The following is a 15322-nucleotide window of genomic DNA, read 5'->3' as shown; positions in this document are numbered from 1 at the left end:
TTTTCTGTCATTGTTATTTCCTACTGCGGATCAGTTACTTTGTAAAACTTTTTTAAACCTCGCGTATTATTTTACAAGTGGTGACAGTAAAGTAATAATGATTATGTTAATGCATTAGTACAAATTTCTGCCACAGGAAGAATGAGTTGGTTGTGGCGGCGCTGATGCATTTCCAGGAAATTTGACAAACTGGAACATGTTTACATTTATAGTTGCTCCAAAACAGTATTCGATTTGAAGAACTAAACACTATTTGCTATTTCTATCCTACTTTTATTCAGCTTCTACATCTTTTACATACATTTAATAGCTAAAGCCTGGAATAAATGATGTGCTGGGGCTTTAAAATTATGAGCAGGGCTTTTATATAAGAATTAAATATGTGCCCATCATAGTTCTACCTAAAAAAACCAAGAGTCAATTTCAAAAATCCATGGAATCTGATAATAATTAGTGTCCGCGAAATAAAATACTGGAGTTCATGACAGGGACCAAAATCAAAATGACAGGCACCAACTTGTTGCTGTTATGGGGTAAATGAAACTCAAGTTTTTCTATAAATGAAATTCGAACCAGACAATTGTTTTTCCCTATAAAATTTGTGTTAGTGTCAACACGTGATTTTTGGCACTGGTTTGGGTGGTATGAAGTTTTTTCCCCACATTGGGCGGATAGGTTCGTTGGCAGCCCGCTATCCAAAGTATTAAATTGGCGTTGCCTAAACATGATATAGTAAAGAATGTTTCATTTCTTCTTCACATTGGCAAAAGTCGCCTGGTGCCATGGGTAAAGGCCACCCGCTGCGTCATAAAAATCCTGTACTTGAACATCAACAAAGTTATTGTTCCTCAGGGCGTCAATATAGCGTGTTTGATCTGGGTCTCCATATTTCAGCGCTCCTTTTTTCACTGCCATGTTTAGCCTATCAGGCACCACTATTGTAACCATGAGGCTGTCTTTTCTCATCACCCTGTAGATCTCCTTGGCTGCTTCATCAATATCTGGCCAGTAGAAGTAAGAACTTGTATGGAATACTCTGTCAAATGTGTTGTCTTCATAAGGCATGGATGCCACGTCCCCAATGCAAATGTTGACCTTTTTGTCCTCGATTTCCTTTTGGAAGCGTCTCGCCGTTCTTCTGACCATTTCGTCTGAGATGTCCAGGCCATGAACAGAACCGTCTCCTTCTGTCAAAACAAGACCATTGGCCAAACATGAATGATGATCGTCCTTGTAAAATCATAATTAATACCTCTTATCAGAATTCCCTCATTAATGGCAGAGGCAAATTTTATCAGTAAAATACAGACTCTTGGATAAAATAATGTGTAAAGACCATGTTACCTTTAATGATATCGAGGACATGCTGGATTCCGTAACCGAGTCCAAAGCCGATTTCAAGGACAGTATGATTGGGCCGGACGTCAAGATGTTTGACAGCATTTCTTTCAAGAGGCAGGTTGGTTTTCTTAAGAAGGTACTGTAATGAGTGAATAATTGATATTATAACTGTTAACTAACCTCCATGGCATCTCCCGGTATAAGGGGCCGACCAGTTAGTATGTGTCTGAAGGGTGGGACCATCAGGTGTCATTGTACATAACCATTTAAAGGGGAAGAGGGTCAAAATATCCACTTTCATGCTTCCATACTAAACAAGTGGCACCTATTAAGCTGAAATGTAAATGAATGTTGGTATTGCTCACAGGGATTTGAGGCAAATGGTGCTAATTACAAGAAAGAAAATCCAGAGATACTATCACGCCTCCATACAGGGTATGATAGTACATTGTACCTATGGATTTTTTATTTGTAATTAGCATTATTTGCCTCAAAGTCAAATCACTGTGGTTTTGCTGTTAAGATAACAAAAAATTAAAAATGTCCATGCACCTTAACCAATCTATATCCCTTTTGTCAAGGGGACATTGATTTCTATTCAAGGTATTTATCTTAGGGGATATGACGATAATTTCTCCGTCCCATTTACCATGTTAGACAGACTACTTAATGGATAGGGCAAAGACTTAAAGATGCGACGATTATTTTTCACTTCTGTCCACCATGTGTTCCGACCACCACGTTATTCAGACCACTTCATGGATAGGACAGACCCGGCCTATAATGTGCATTTTTAACGATCAGTCTTCTCATTCGGCCGTGTCCCAACCTTACCAAGGTAATGGCTCCAAATATGCCACTTTCTGGTCTGCTGAAATTTCTTGCTATTCTATCTATGCCATACAGTCTTTCAATCAGCATGGTCTGAACAAGCCTATTCCACATGTCGAATGTGAACTGCTGAAAACGGACAAATTATGTATATTGTTAGGTTTTCCTGTAAAGGGTCGATGGCCTATGAATTGCTTAAAGGTTGGCAATAGGTAACACCCATTTCGACTTGGACCTGAAATCCAAAATCAATTAAAACTCCTTCAAAATGAAGTGAATGCCGATTTTAAATCTGGGAGGCTGTTTTTGGTAAAACAAAGAACTGACTCCCACCCTTGAAATTGGCATTCACTTTGTTTTGAAAGAGATTTAATTGCTTTAAGATTTCAAGTTCTAGCAAGAAAATAGTGTTACACGTGTTTATAATGAAAGGTAGTATTGTCGATGTTCCAAATCCAATACGCATGCCTGCAGGTAAAAAATTTGTCCAGATGAGACCGCATTAGGCCCGATCGCGTTTAGACGACCAAATTTGATCTGGATGCATCCGGATGCATCCGGATTAGCCCCGATGGAACCAGCAAAAGAGGTGGATCACTTGAAGACCCGATGGGACCACATGAGACCCGATCGGTTTGCGGACAGCATTCGGATTCGATCGGATCTCATCGGGCCTTTTTTCTTTCGTCTAAACGGCCCTCAGGCCCTACGGATTCGATCGGATCTCATCGGGCCTTTTTTCAGTCGTCTAAACGGCCCTATGATGTCTGGCACCAGTGTCTTGATTACCAAAGAGAGTTCGTTAATCTTATTTGTTAAGGCATCGGCATTAGTTAACAAACATCTAGATCTTAGAGTAACCTACTCTAAGACTAGATCGTGTATCGTCTTCTGTTTTATTAGTTCCAATCCACCGTCAACGAACAAAACCACAGTTAAACGGTGTATTCCTGTTCCGCCTATTCTTGTTTCGCCTAATTCCTTATTCGCCTATTCCTGTTTCGCATAACTCCTGTTTCGCCTATTCCTGTTTCGCCTACTCAAATGTATTGCTAACCTCCCCACAGACGTAGGAATATGAACCGTCCCTTACTATAGTGTTAAAGGCTATCATTAAGAATAAAATCTGAAATAATGGATTTAGCGACATGTCAATTATTTCAGTATTATTCGGAATAACTTTGGAAAATTATACATAGCTTACATAGGCTGATGTTTTAGCTTATTTTAAAAGGCAAGAAATAAAATAGTAAGGAAGTTTTACCCTTTCATTAGATTTGAGAAAGGTACTGTTGAAACTTTGCATTAAAGGTTTCCAGTAGTCGAAGAGCAAGATTTATATGTGGTTCATATTGATAGTACGTGGATATGTACTGTCCTAAAGAATTCACTAATTCGAATGATAATCTTTAAGTTTTGTTCTATTTGTCATTGTACTATGCCCTTTGGTGCGACAATAATTGGTCTTATGAATGACGATATCGTCATAAGCTGCACGTGAAATCATATATCATGATATGTATTTTCAACCTTGTTTGACTTGATATGAGCTGTACCTACATGTATATTATGACATGGGTTTTACAGCTGATTTTGATCAAATAATTATGAGAATGTACAGTATTATCTATTTTTATCAAAAACTCATGAATTCCTGTTTTTATAAAATAAACGACTGCTTTACTCTACTTAAAGGCCATATATCTAGGTTTGAAAACATGCTTGATACTCATGAAATATGTTGAGGGTTAAAAAAACAAGATCGCAGACATTAAAAAAATTCTAATAATAAAGTCATTATTTAGTTATTTCAATTTTCAATTTTAAACTATTTGAATTTCCCACCACACACAACTTTAAATTAGTTCCACATGTGGCCGCTAGGGATTTTTGATGACGTAGATCAGGCTAGTCAGAACAAAGCAAGATGGCTTCCGCATATAGTTCAGAGAGCAGTGAATTTGAGGATGTTTTGGTCGATACAGAAGGATATTTAAACGTTGAGCCGTACATGTTCGAGCCATTAATATCACTTAGATCATAATGAGAGTGATCATTCGGACGAAAGTGATGACAACCGACCTCAGCAGCCTCGGGCATTAAATGCAATTGACATGGTTGTGTAGCCACTGTACAGTGGATGACATGGCCATTTGGGTAGTATGAGTGTTGTGTGCATCAGCAGTGTATAAATCATGAAATAGTGTTCAACTCACTTCTTGATGTTTACGTTTTTTGGCTAACGAACGTTCGTTTGGAGGCTGTCGCATGTAAGTGGGGTTGGTCAAATCGAATACAGATGGAACAGCTGTTTTTAACAAGTGGCATTTAATATTCAGTTGGATGCAGATATCCGGCTTCATGTGATAATCCGTATCGATAAAGTGATCACTGCAAAGTTTGGCCGAAGGCCCAGGCTTCCAACACTCCAAACGTTTGCACTTCCGAATCCACAGCTTCCTCCTCTCTCGTTCAACTGGCTTTAGAAATTCATGAAAATGGGTCCCATCCGTCATTCGATTGTTCTTTGTGCTATCCTTGACACAATTCGGAGCCACACAATACACCATAGTGAATGAAACACATTACTTCCAGGTGTGCATAATTAATTAAGGCCCTCCTGCTTTTATGATTGCATGACATGTACAGATAGCCTGATCTACATCACAACTTCTGCTGAACCCGCCGCCTGGCTCTAACAAGCCAGTTGCTAGCCTGATTAGGTAATCAAGTTGTCAATCACATAATTGGCTATATCTTCAAAATGGATGGAGCTAATTGCATTTGGTTTTCTGTATTTTTTGAAATCGACTTACAGCAGAAAATGGCAAAAAAAACTGGAGTTATGGCCTTTAATCTATTAGTTTTTACTGTGTGTCAGCATGGTCCCATGGTAAAATAAGTCCAGGACTGTCCCCGCTTTCAAGGTGACTCTTTCAAAACAGTCATGGCATGGTTTGTTAACAAAGTTGATGGCATTTGATTAGTCAAATTGTCATCACATCGTTAGCATCATCCAATTGTCCCCTCACATTTTCCCCATAAAATGGACATGCATCCCTAAGGTTCCCCGTGGGAGAGTCGATTTATTGTAGGGGTACTGGAAAGTAGGCGAAACGGGAAGTAGGCGAAACAGGAAGTAGGCCAAACAGGAATAGGCCAAACAGGATTAGGCCAAACAGGAATAGGCCAAACAGGAATAGGCGGAACAGGAATAGGCGAAACGGGAATAGGCGAAACAGGAATAGGCGAAACAGGCATAAACCAGTTAAACATTAGCATGTGATCCATAAGCAGAGATAAAGGATGAATGTTGTTCTGTCATTGTTATTTCCTACTGCGGATGAGTTACTTTGTAAAACTTTTTTAAACTTCATGTAAAGTGGTGACTCAATAAAATTATAATGATTATGTTAATGTTTTAGCACCGATTTCTGCCAAAGGAAGAATGAGCTGATTGTGGTGGCGCTGATGCATTTCCAGGAATTTAACAGACTTTAGCATGTTTACATTTATAGTTGCTCCAAAACAGTATTTTTTTGAGGAACTTAACATTATTTGCTATTTCTATCCTATTCATATTAAGCTTCTACATCGTTTACATACAATTAGCTAAAGCCTGGAATAAATGATGGGCTGGGGCTTTAAATTATGCGTAGGGCTTTTATATAAGAATTAAATATGTGCCCATCATAGTTCTATTCCCCATTGCAGTCGCCAATTAAAATACCTGAAAATACTAAGGGTCAATTTCAAAAATCCATGGAATCTTATGGTGTGTTCACACTGGATGCGAATTGAAACCGAATTCCGTAGAGCGCTCTCCGGAATACGAATTGGTTAATCCAGTTTCAGAACGGTCGCGTCACACTGGTCCGAATACGCATTCAAATCGGTTTAAAACGCGCCACACTCAATGCATACTAACGACGCGCCATCTATTATTATTATCATTATTATTATTATTCATTAACCTCCCATATGAGGGAATAAAATTTCAAGTACAAAACATATAAGTATATAATATCACAGTATCACACAGTCATTATTAACAAGTTAAAATTGCGTAAGGTGCTTGACCATTTCCATCTCCCAGCCATGCCTATTGCCAAAGTTCGGGTCAAAGAGGGGTGTCCTCAGCGAGTCGACACCACCGTCGCTAAATGCGGAGAATCCCGGCCTCGCCCTCGAAAACGAGGCCAAAACCGGGGAAAACCGCGCCGCGACGATGTTGCTGATGTGTACCTTTGACCAACGAACCGGCGGCAACATACCTTGCCAGGAAATGGAAATGCAAGTCACGTGCAAGGGAGTTGATTTTTCCCTATTCTATGGCATAACGAAAAACGATTTGAGTTAATGAGATCATTTAAATACATCAGTTAACTAGTTCGGAGCACTAGTTCCCGCGGTCAAAGGTCACTTTCCATGCCCCGGGCGCATGCGCAGTGCGATCGAAAACCTTAATTCGTATCAAGCGCGTCACACTTGAAATCTCAATACGGTTTCGTTGATTCGGATTAGCTGATTCGCATTCAATTCGGTTTAAGAACCGTGTTGGTTAAAGCGGATTGAGATCGGTATGAACCGAATTGAGTGTGACGCCCCAATACGTATCAACGTTTTAATTCGAATTCAATTCGTGTTAAAACCCCAGTGTGACCACGGCATTATACAACTGTTAAATACAAATTTAGTGCCAGTGAAAAAAATACTAGAGTTCATGTTAGGCACCAAAATCAAAATGGCAGGCACCATAACTTGTTGGTGTTATGGGGTAAATGAAACTCAAGTTTTTCTATGAAATTCAAACCAGACAAGTGTTTTTCCCTATAAAATTTGTGTTAGTGTCAACACGTGACTTTTGGCACTGGTTGTTGGTGGTATGAAGTTTTTTCCCCACATTGGGCGGATAGGTTCGTTGGCAGGCCGCTATCCAAGGTATTAAATTGGCGTTGCCTAACCATGAGATAATGAAGAAAGATTCATTTCTTTTTCACATAGGCAAAAACCGCCTGGTACCATGGGTACAGGCCATCCGCTGCGTCATAAAAATCCTGTACTTGAACATCAACAAAGTCATTGTTCCTCAGGGCATCAACATAGCGTGTTTGATCTGGGTTTCCATATTTCAGCGCTCCTTTATTCACTCCGTCTTTTACCCTATCAGGCACCAATGCTGTAACCATGACGCTGTCTTTTCTCATCACCCTATAGATCTCCTTGGCTGCTTTATCCATATCTGGCCAGAAGTAGTAACAATTTGTATGGAATACTCTGTCAAATGTGTTGTCTTCATAAGGCATGCATGCCACGTCCCCAATGCAAATGTTGACCCTTTTGTCCTTGATTTCCTTTTGGAAACGTCTCGCCGTTCTTCTGACCATTTCGTCTGAGATGTCCAGGCCATGAAGAAATCCGTCTCCTTCTGTCAAAACAAGAAACAAAGTACTTGTAATACACCGATACACTTGGCCAAGTGGTTAAGGCATCCGCCTCGTAAAGAGAAAGTCAGAGGTTTGAGCCCCCTTGGGAGCTCTTTCCGATGCGGCCCGTTGGTTAGCCAGCAGCTACTGCCTTCTGCCAGGCGCTTGGCATTACAGATAGCAGTTTGGGTGGCAAAGAGTGTCCAGTCTCATTAGCCAAATCTGGCCGGCCATTTCTATTATGGGTGACACTGTAAGAACAAACTATATATATACACTTAGTTGATGAGGCCATTGGGCGGGGGTCAGTTATCTTTGCGGACAACAGAAACAAAGCACGTTTGAGGGCCACAGTATTTAAGGTCTATTAGTGCTTGGTAACTGTATGTTTTGACTGGGCATTCTAAAACCTTATTGCACAGGTCAAACATGAATGAACGTCCTTGTAAAATCATAATTAATACCTCTTATTAGAATTCCCTCATTAATGGCAGAGGCAAATTGTATCAGCAAAATACAGACTCTTGGATAAAATAATGTGTAAAGACCATGTTACCTTTAATGATATCGAGGACATGCTGGATTCCGTAACCGAGTCCAAAGCCGATTTCAAGGACAGTATGATTGGGCCGGACGTCAAGATGTTTGACAGCATTTCTTTCAACAGGCTGGTTGGCCTTCTTTAGAATGGACTGTAATGAGTGAATAATTAATACTGTAACTGTTAACTAACCTCCATGGCATCTCCCGGTATAAGGGGCCGTCCAGTTAGTATGTGTCTGAAGATGACGAAAATTAAAAATGTCCATGCATCTTAATCAATCCATCCCTTTTTTCAAGGGGACATTGATTTCTATTCGTGGATTTCATCTTAGGGGGATATGACTATCATTTGTCAAACCCATTTACCATGTTTGACAGAGACTTGGAGATGCAACGATTTTTTTTCACTTCTGTCCACCAATGTTTTTCCGACCACCACGTTATTCAGACCACTTCATGGATAGGACAGACACGGCCGATAATTTGTATTTTCAACGATCAGTCTTCTCATTCGGCTGTGTCCCAACCTTACCGAGGTAATGGCTCCCAATATACCACTTTCTGGTCGTCTGAGATTTCTTGCTATTCTATCTGTGGCAACCAATCTCTCAATTACGGTCTGAACAAGCCTATTCCACATGCCGAATGCGAGCTGCTGAAAACGGACAAATGATGTATTTTGTAGGTTTAGTCATGCTGTAAAGGGTCAATGAATCGGTTAATAAATTTGTAATTTGAATTTGATGAAGTGTAAAGAAAATATTCGTTAAAAGTTTCCAATTGCGGATATACGTAGGCTACTAAATACAAATTTCAACATTGCCGTCGTGTAGACTGATATACAAATACTATGAATACCAAGTTTAAACAAATTTGTATTCATAACGACACTACGGCATTGTGTATTAGTGGATTTCTATTTAACTGGCCCACCAATTATATCGAACGGTGTACCCCTATTAACGAGAGTGCTGAGTATTGTTCATTTTGGATGAAGTAAAGCAGGTTCCCAAACACGCATGTCTTGTGTTACTCTGAGAACAGAATCCCTTGTATTGGGCCACTGAAGTTTCCCTCATCCCTGTTTTTGTCAGCAGCCTTGTGAGTTACTATAACATACTGTGTTGAAGGCGGCGCCTGTACAGGAGGCCTCTTCTACGTGTTATGGCTTTAAACAGGCTGACACAATGCCGTAAAGCAGCTATTTATATACACGAATTTGCTGAAACTCGATGCTGATACTTGACCGGTAGTAATAGTATATTTGTTAACACAGGCATTACTGAAATTTATATCCAGTACGTATTTACACAATTTTAAATTTTCGAATTAAAAAACAAATTAAAAACGGCGTAGACCTTTAATAGGGAGGTTCTACTGTACTGAAATGGGTGGATAAGACCCTTATGAAATTTGTTACATGTCTACTTGCATAACAGGCATAAAAGAAGCGGCGGAGCATTGACCATAACATGTTGATGGTGAAAGTACTGTGGTTGGATCAATATAGCCAGTAAATACCACCGTTCTGGAAGAGAATATTTAAAAAGTCATTAAACTCATGAAAACTGCAATCCAAAGAACACAATTAGACATTGTTGGCCTCCAGCCCTCTCTATGGAGCTTACAAATCCTGTCCTTAACAGGGAGATGTCCTGATATCAGAGGTCAAATTGAATGAAATGACCCATTTTGGACTAAAATCGAGGTGTCTAAAAGGACTAAAAGGGAGGTTTCACTGGAGTGTGTAGTGAAACACAAGCACCAGTAATTAACCCAACAGTGCGGGTGTCCTGCTAACAGGGGTGTCTGTTAGGCAACGTACTCTCTACTATACAACAGTAGAGCATTTCACTGTTGTCGATATCGCATTAAACAGTGAACATTCTACTGTGTGTTTGCTTTTGCGCACATTCTCTGCGCAACGAAGAATACCATTGAATATTATATATATTGCATGTCAAGCCATAGAATAGTCAAAATTATTTGTCAGGTAAAAAATTATTTCACGAGGCTTAACTTTAAACCAAACCTTGAAGAAATCGGCCCAGCAGGTTTTGCACAGCGACCCAAACCACTGTCAAAGTGATTTTTAATCGGCGGATACGCTAATCATGTATGGAGCGAAGACGTGTACATTATGTACTGTAGACAGTGTGTGTTTACATTAGCAGACGATGTTTGTTTGAAGCGAGTCCAGGCCCAACTTGAATGCCTTGTACTTTCTGTTCGTGGATGTAACAGTCCCACCCAATGCAACCTACCTACTTTGTGGGTGTAATTCAAGACCCTGACAGTATCACTGTGCAACTTCCTGGCTTAAAACGCCGTAAATATGCTGTTTTTTATCGCCGATTTCGTCGAAATCTTAATGGCCGCCATTTGCAATATCGCGTCATCGATGACGTCAGCCGTGGAATAATGCAATAGGTCTCACTAGCCAGTGCAGTGGCCGGGCCTACCTGGCTCCACAAATGGCGCGACGTCATTTCATGCATACCCCTGTTCAAGTGGCTGTCGACCTTGCAGTATATCACTCTCACACATAAACTTATACATTTCTGAATAGCTTGTCGCTTCTAAAATACTTCTGACCAGCTTTCATTGTTATCAAGTAATTCAGTCATGAGAACATGGGGGCAGCACAATACATGAGACACCCTGTACATCGATGAAAATTTTGAAAATTTCACCTTGCCGCCTTATAATTTGACGATTAACATGGATGGTGAAATAATATTTTTATAAACTTCTACTTATCACCTTGAGAAAGCAAAATAATAACAATTTTAAATTTTGATACCAAAATAGGGTGTCGTTGCGGCTTTTCTTTGAGCATTTTGACCGCGAAGTCTCACCTTGAGAACATGTGCACTCTGACAGGAACCAGTTCATGTCAACATCCGATTGAGCTATACATAGCATGCGAGGCCTGGTCACTGCGGACGTGCACAGAAGAAGCTGATATTTTCCTCAAATAATCGTCAGAGCTACCTCTTCACAAAATACCCAGGACACCGACATTTGAACATGCAGCAATAGCGATATGATAGGCTTATCTGTATCCATGGTAATCGCCTGAGATCGAAGAACTTTTTTTTTAAAGGGGGACCAATGTTGACCTGATCACCACTGGCTAGTGAGACCATAGTCAAAATTATCGCATGGCACGTGGTCGTGAATGACGCGACGTGATTGGCTCACATACTAATGAGGTATGATAATCTGGAATATTGTTGAATGACCACGTGTTTTTAATTTGTTCTATAAATAGTTTTTGACTGTAGCCGAATAGACAATTTGAACTTGAAATTTTGACTCTTTTATTTCATTTTAGCAGTGAGGATGGGCGGCTACAGGCGGTATCATTTCCAACAACATGTCACAATAAGATACCTTTTTCCCCTATGTGCCAGGAGTATGAGGGGTTGGGCGGTTAGGTCCTGTCATTCCCAGCCGCCAGTCACAATCTGGTAAATTTTTGTCTCAAGTATGAATTTTGGCAATGATTATGGGTCGGGGTCCCATCATTCCCAGCCGTAAGTCACAATCAGGTAACTTTTTGTCTCACATATAAAGTTTGGCAGTGATCAGGGGTCAGGGTCCTATCATTCACAGCCACGAGTCACAATCTGGTAACTTTTTGTCTCACATATAAAGTTTGGCAGTGATCAGGGGTCAGGGTCCTATCATTCACAGCCACGAGTCACAATCTGGTAACTTTTTGTCTCACATATAAAGTTTGGCAGTGATCAGGGGTCAGGGTCCTATCATTCACAGCCACGAGTCACAATCTGGTAACTTTTTGTCTCACGTTTGGGCCCACTCATTGTTAGTTCAAGAAGCGGATAATAGATGGCGAAAGCATCTGGAAAACTGTGAACTGTCCACTGTGTAAGCGGAAAATGGAGACAGTGAAGAGTTCACTGTGCGGAGCATGCTCTGTGTTAGGGGCTGTCCCACTAGTGTGTCCAAGCCCCCGATTATTGGAACACATGCACCAGGATAGTTAGAAGAGGGCCGGCCAAGGTTATTGCAAAAACATCATTGCCGTATTTGCTTTTGCCATTTGCTAGGTTACTACATACTTACACAAAATTTATGTTTCACGTGTCTTGTCAAAAATCAATTGTTTTATGTGACCGAGACAGAACACGGCAGCCTTATCACCGTGGGGAATTAGTTCCAACTATTACTGAGAATCTTATCTTAATCTTGTGTCGTTCAACTGTGTGCACCTGAGACCAGTATATTTATTGAAATAACATGTGTCCGTCTGAAATTGATACCTCACTGTACTGCACACACAAATCAGTTCTTGCATACTCAGCAACATGTTTGCGCCCAATAGAACAAAAATATGAGGCAATTTTCTCTATGTGATGCAAATCATGCTAAAACCACCGAAGAACCTTCTGGTTTTATCAGATGAACACAACGCCATTTCTTTGGAAGATGCCAACAACACTGTTTTCAAACATCATCCGATCATTGACCAGGACATGCCAGCTCAGCAAGTTGGAGGGCCTATCTGATTCTTGGCAAGCGTGAAAAAAATGACAAGTCCAACGATCGTTGTAGTATGTACCAGGCATAATCCGCGAGTAATATGAAAAAATTATCTGAATAAAAAAGATGTATTTTGGCATTAAGAATACAATTCACAAAACCTTATACATGTAACTGATTTCATTTGTGCGCTCTCCAAGAGAGCAATCCTTTTTTTCATGTTTACTTAAACATATTTTGCATGTATTGTATTGTATATTGTATATTGTGTATTTTGCATGTATTGTATCGTCTCCTTCTGTCAAAACAAGACCATTGGCCAAACATGAATGATGATCGGCCTTGTAAAATCATAATAAATACCTCTTATCAGAATTCCCACATTAATGGCAGAGGCAAATTTTATCAGTAAAATACAAACTCTTGGATAAAATAATGTGTAAAGACCATGTTACCTTTAATGATATCGAGGACATGCTGGATTCCGTAACCGAGTCCAAAGCCGATTTCAAGGACAGTATGATTGGGCCGGACGTCAAGATGTTTGACAGCATTTCTTTCAACAGGCTGCTTGACTTTCTTAAGAAGGTACTGTACTGTAACTGTTAACTAACATCCATGGCATCTCCCGGTATAAGGGGCCGTCCATATGTGTCTGAAGGGTGGGACCATGCAGGTGTCATTGTACATTTTAACCATTTGAAGGGGAAGAGGGTCAAAATATCCACCTTCATGCTTACATACTCAATAGATGGCACCTAAGTTGAAATGTATATGAATGTTGGTATTGCTCACAGGGATTTGAGGCAAATGGTGCTAATACAAGAAAGAAAAAAAATCCAGAGATGCTATCATGCCTCCATACAGGGTATAATAGAACATTGTACCTCTGGATTTTTTATTTGTAATTAACACTATTTGCCTCAAAGTCAAATCACTGTGGTTTTGCTGTTAAGATAACGAAAATTAAAAATGTCCATGCACCTTTTAATCAATCCACCCCCTTTTCTAGGGGACATTGATTTCTATTCATGGAATTCATCATCTTAGGGGGGAATATGACGATAATTTGTCAAACCCATTTACCATGTTTGACAGGCTACTTTGTAGATAATGCAGAGACTTGAAGATGCTACGATTATTTTCCACTCTGTACACCATGTGTTCCGACCACCACGTTATTCAGACCACTTTATGGATAGGACAGACACGGCCTATAATGTGTATTTTTAACGATCAGTCTTCTCATTCGGAGCCGTGTCCCAACCTTACCGAGGTAATGGCTCCAAAAATGCCACTTTCTGGTCAGCTGAGATTTCTTGCTATTCTATCTGTGGCAACCAATCTGTCAATCAGCATGGTCTGAACAAGCCTATTCCACATGTCGAATGCGAACTGTTAGGTTTTGCTGTAAAGGGTCGATGGCCTATGAATCGCTTAAAAGTTGGCAATATGTAACACCCATTTCGGCTAGGACCTGAAATCCAAAATCAATTAAAACTCCTTCAAAATGAAGTGAATGCCGATCAGTTTAAATCTGGGAGCCTGTTTTCGGGAAAACAAAGAACTGACTCCTACCCTTGAAATTGGCATTCACTTTGTTTTGAAAGAGATCTAATTGCTTTTAGATTTAAAGTTCTAGCCAAAATAGTGTTACCCATGGTCAACAAACAAAGTACATGTATTCTTAGTTTTTAGTTTTGTTCATGCGGATGAAGTAAATCAGGTTACGAAACATATTCATGTCTTGTGTTACTCTTTGAGAACATAATCCCTTTTATTGAACAACTGAAGACCCCCCCCCCCCCCCCATCCCTATTTTTGGCAGTTGCTTTGTGACATAGTCCTACGGCCCAACATACTGTGTTGGTTTATGAGAGGCATCTACTAGCTGTACTAGTGTATGCAACATAAGCACCCCAACTGGCCTTAAACAGTCCAACACAGTTTGTTGATCCAAATTCCAATATCCCTACAAGGAAATTCAAAGTGAACTTGTCTCTGCAGAATGGTGTGACTTTGTTTTTAATGACCAAGGGAGGTTCTACTGTACTTGACTGGGTAGATAAGACCATACGGAATTTGTTAAAAGTACGTTAAGGTTACTCACCTAGCACTCACAGGCATAACAGAGGCGGCAGAGCATTAAGTGGTTGGATCAATATTACGAGATGGCCTGTTCTAGATTTAATGTTTAAAAAATAGCAAAAACATGATTTAGGTCATGAAAACTAAAATGAAATATTTTTGGCTTCAAGCCGATACATAGGCCTAAACCTTTGACTTGCAGACAGAGTTGTTCATTTGTTGCAATACTATTCGTTTGTATTGAATGGAACATTGATGGTCTGAATGAAAACGTTTCAAATCTTAGACTAATGAACTCCACTATTCTGAAGTGGAAAAATCTCTTAAGAAATGTGACGTCGTTGGCTAAGTTGAAACGCATTGTGGGCCAGATGAAGTCATTGCCCTGGAAGGTTATACAGCCTTTTAAAACTGCAGAAAGAAAACCCAAGCCAATAACCGTTTTTGTACTTGTTAAAACTGACCATCTACATGGAGTGAAGATACTCACACCAACTACATCTGAAATCCAAGCCGGGCTTGCCAAACAGGGCAAAAATACTACCCTCTTTGGCGAGCCGGAGAGGTTACAATCAGAGAGCAGT

At 40.1% G+C, this 15322-nt stretch overlaps 2 protein-coding genes across 10 annotated transcripts; both read right to left on the bottom strand.

Moving 5' to 3' along the window:
- Positions 1–252: 252 nt before the first annotated feature.
- On the bottom strand, positions 253–2447 carry LOC135499756 (putative methyltransferase YrhH). The gene is made up of 3 exons (XM_064790703.1): positions 2176–2447; positions 1345–1480; positions 253–1187 (listed from the first exon to the last, which is right to left on the bottom strand). Exons 1-3 carry the CDS (start codon positions 2284–2286, stop codon positions 745–747), a joined length of 690 nt encoding a protein of 229 aa, XP_064646773.1. The 5' UTR covers positions 2287–2447; the 3' UTR covers positions 253–744.
- A 602-nt stretch (positions 2448–3049) lies between these two features.
- On the bottom strand, positions 3050–14826 carry LOC135500002 (phosphoethanolamine N-methyltransferase 2-like). Of its 9 annotated transcripts, none has more exons than XR_010449381.1 (5): positions 9574–11725; positions 8674–8796; positions 8155–8290; positions 6852–7600; positions 3050–5941 (listed from the first exon to the last, which is right to left on the bottom strand). XR_010449381.1 is itself a non-coding variant. In XM_064791102.1 (5 exons), the coding sequence occupies exons 2-5, from the start codon at positions 9613–9615 to the stop codon at positions 7158–7160; spliced, it is 744 nt and encodes a 247-aa protein (XP_064647172.1). In that variant the 5' UTR covers positions 9616–9669; positions 9770–11726; the 3' UTR covers positions 3050–7157. The 9 variants fall into 9 exon arrangements, 8 of the variants coding, with proteins under 8 accessions (XP_064647172.1, XP_064647173.1, XP_064647177.1 ...); XM_064791102.1 differs by having other exon boundaries at positions 3050–7600; positions 9574–9669; positions 9770–11726; XM_064791103.1 differs by having other exon boundaries at positions 3050–7600; positions 9574–9669; positions 9967–11726.
- Between the last annotated feature and the right edge of the window lie 496 nt (positions 14827–15322).

This window comes from Lineus longissimus, chromosome 15 (assembly GCF_910592395.1).
Source record: "Lineus longissimus chromosome 15, tnLinLong1.2, whole genome shotgun sequence".
Classification (NCBI taxonomy): Eukaryota; Metazoa; Nemertea; class Pilidiophora; order Heteronemertea; family Lineidae; genus Lineus; species Lineus longissimus.
The sequence above is the reverse complement of the archived record's forward strand: the minus strand, read 5'-3'. Positions and strand labels throughout refer to the sequence as shown.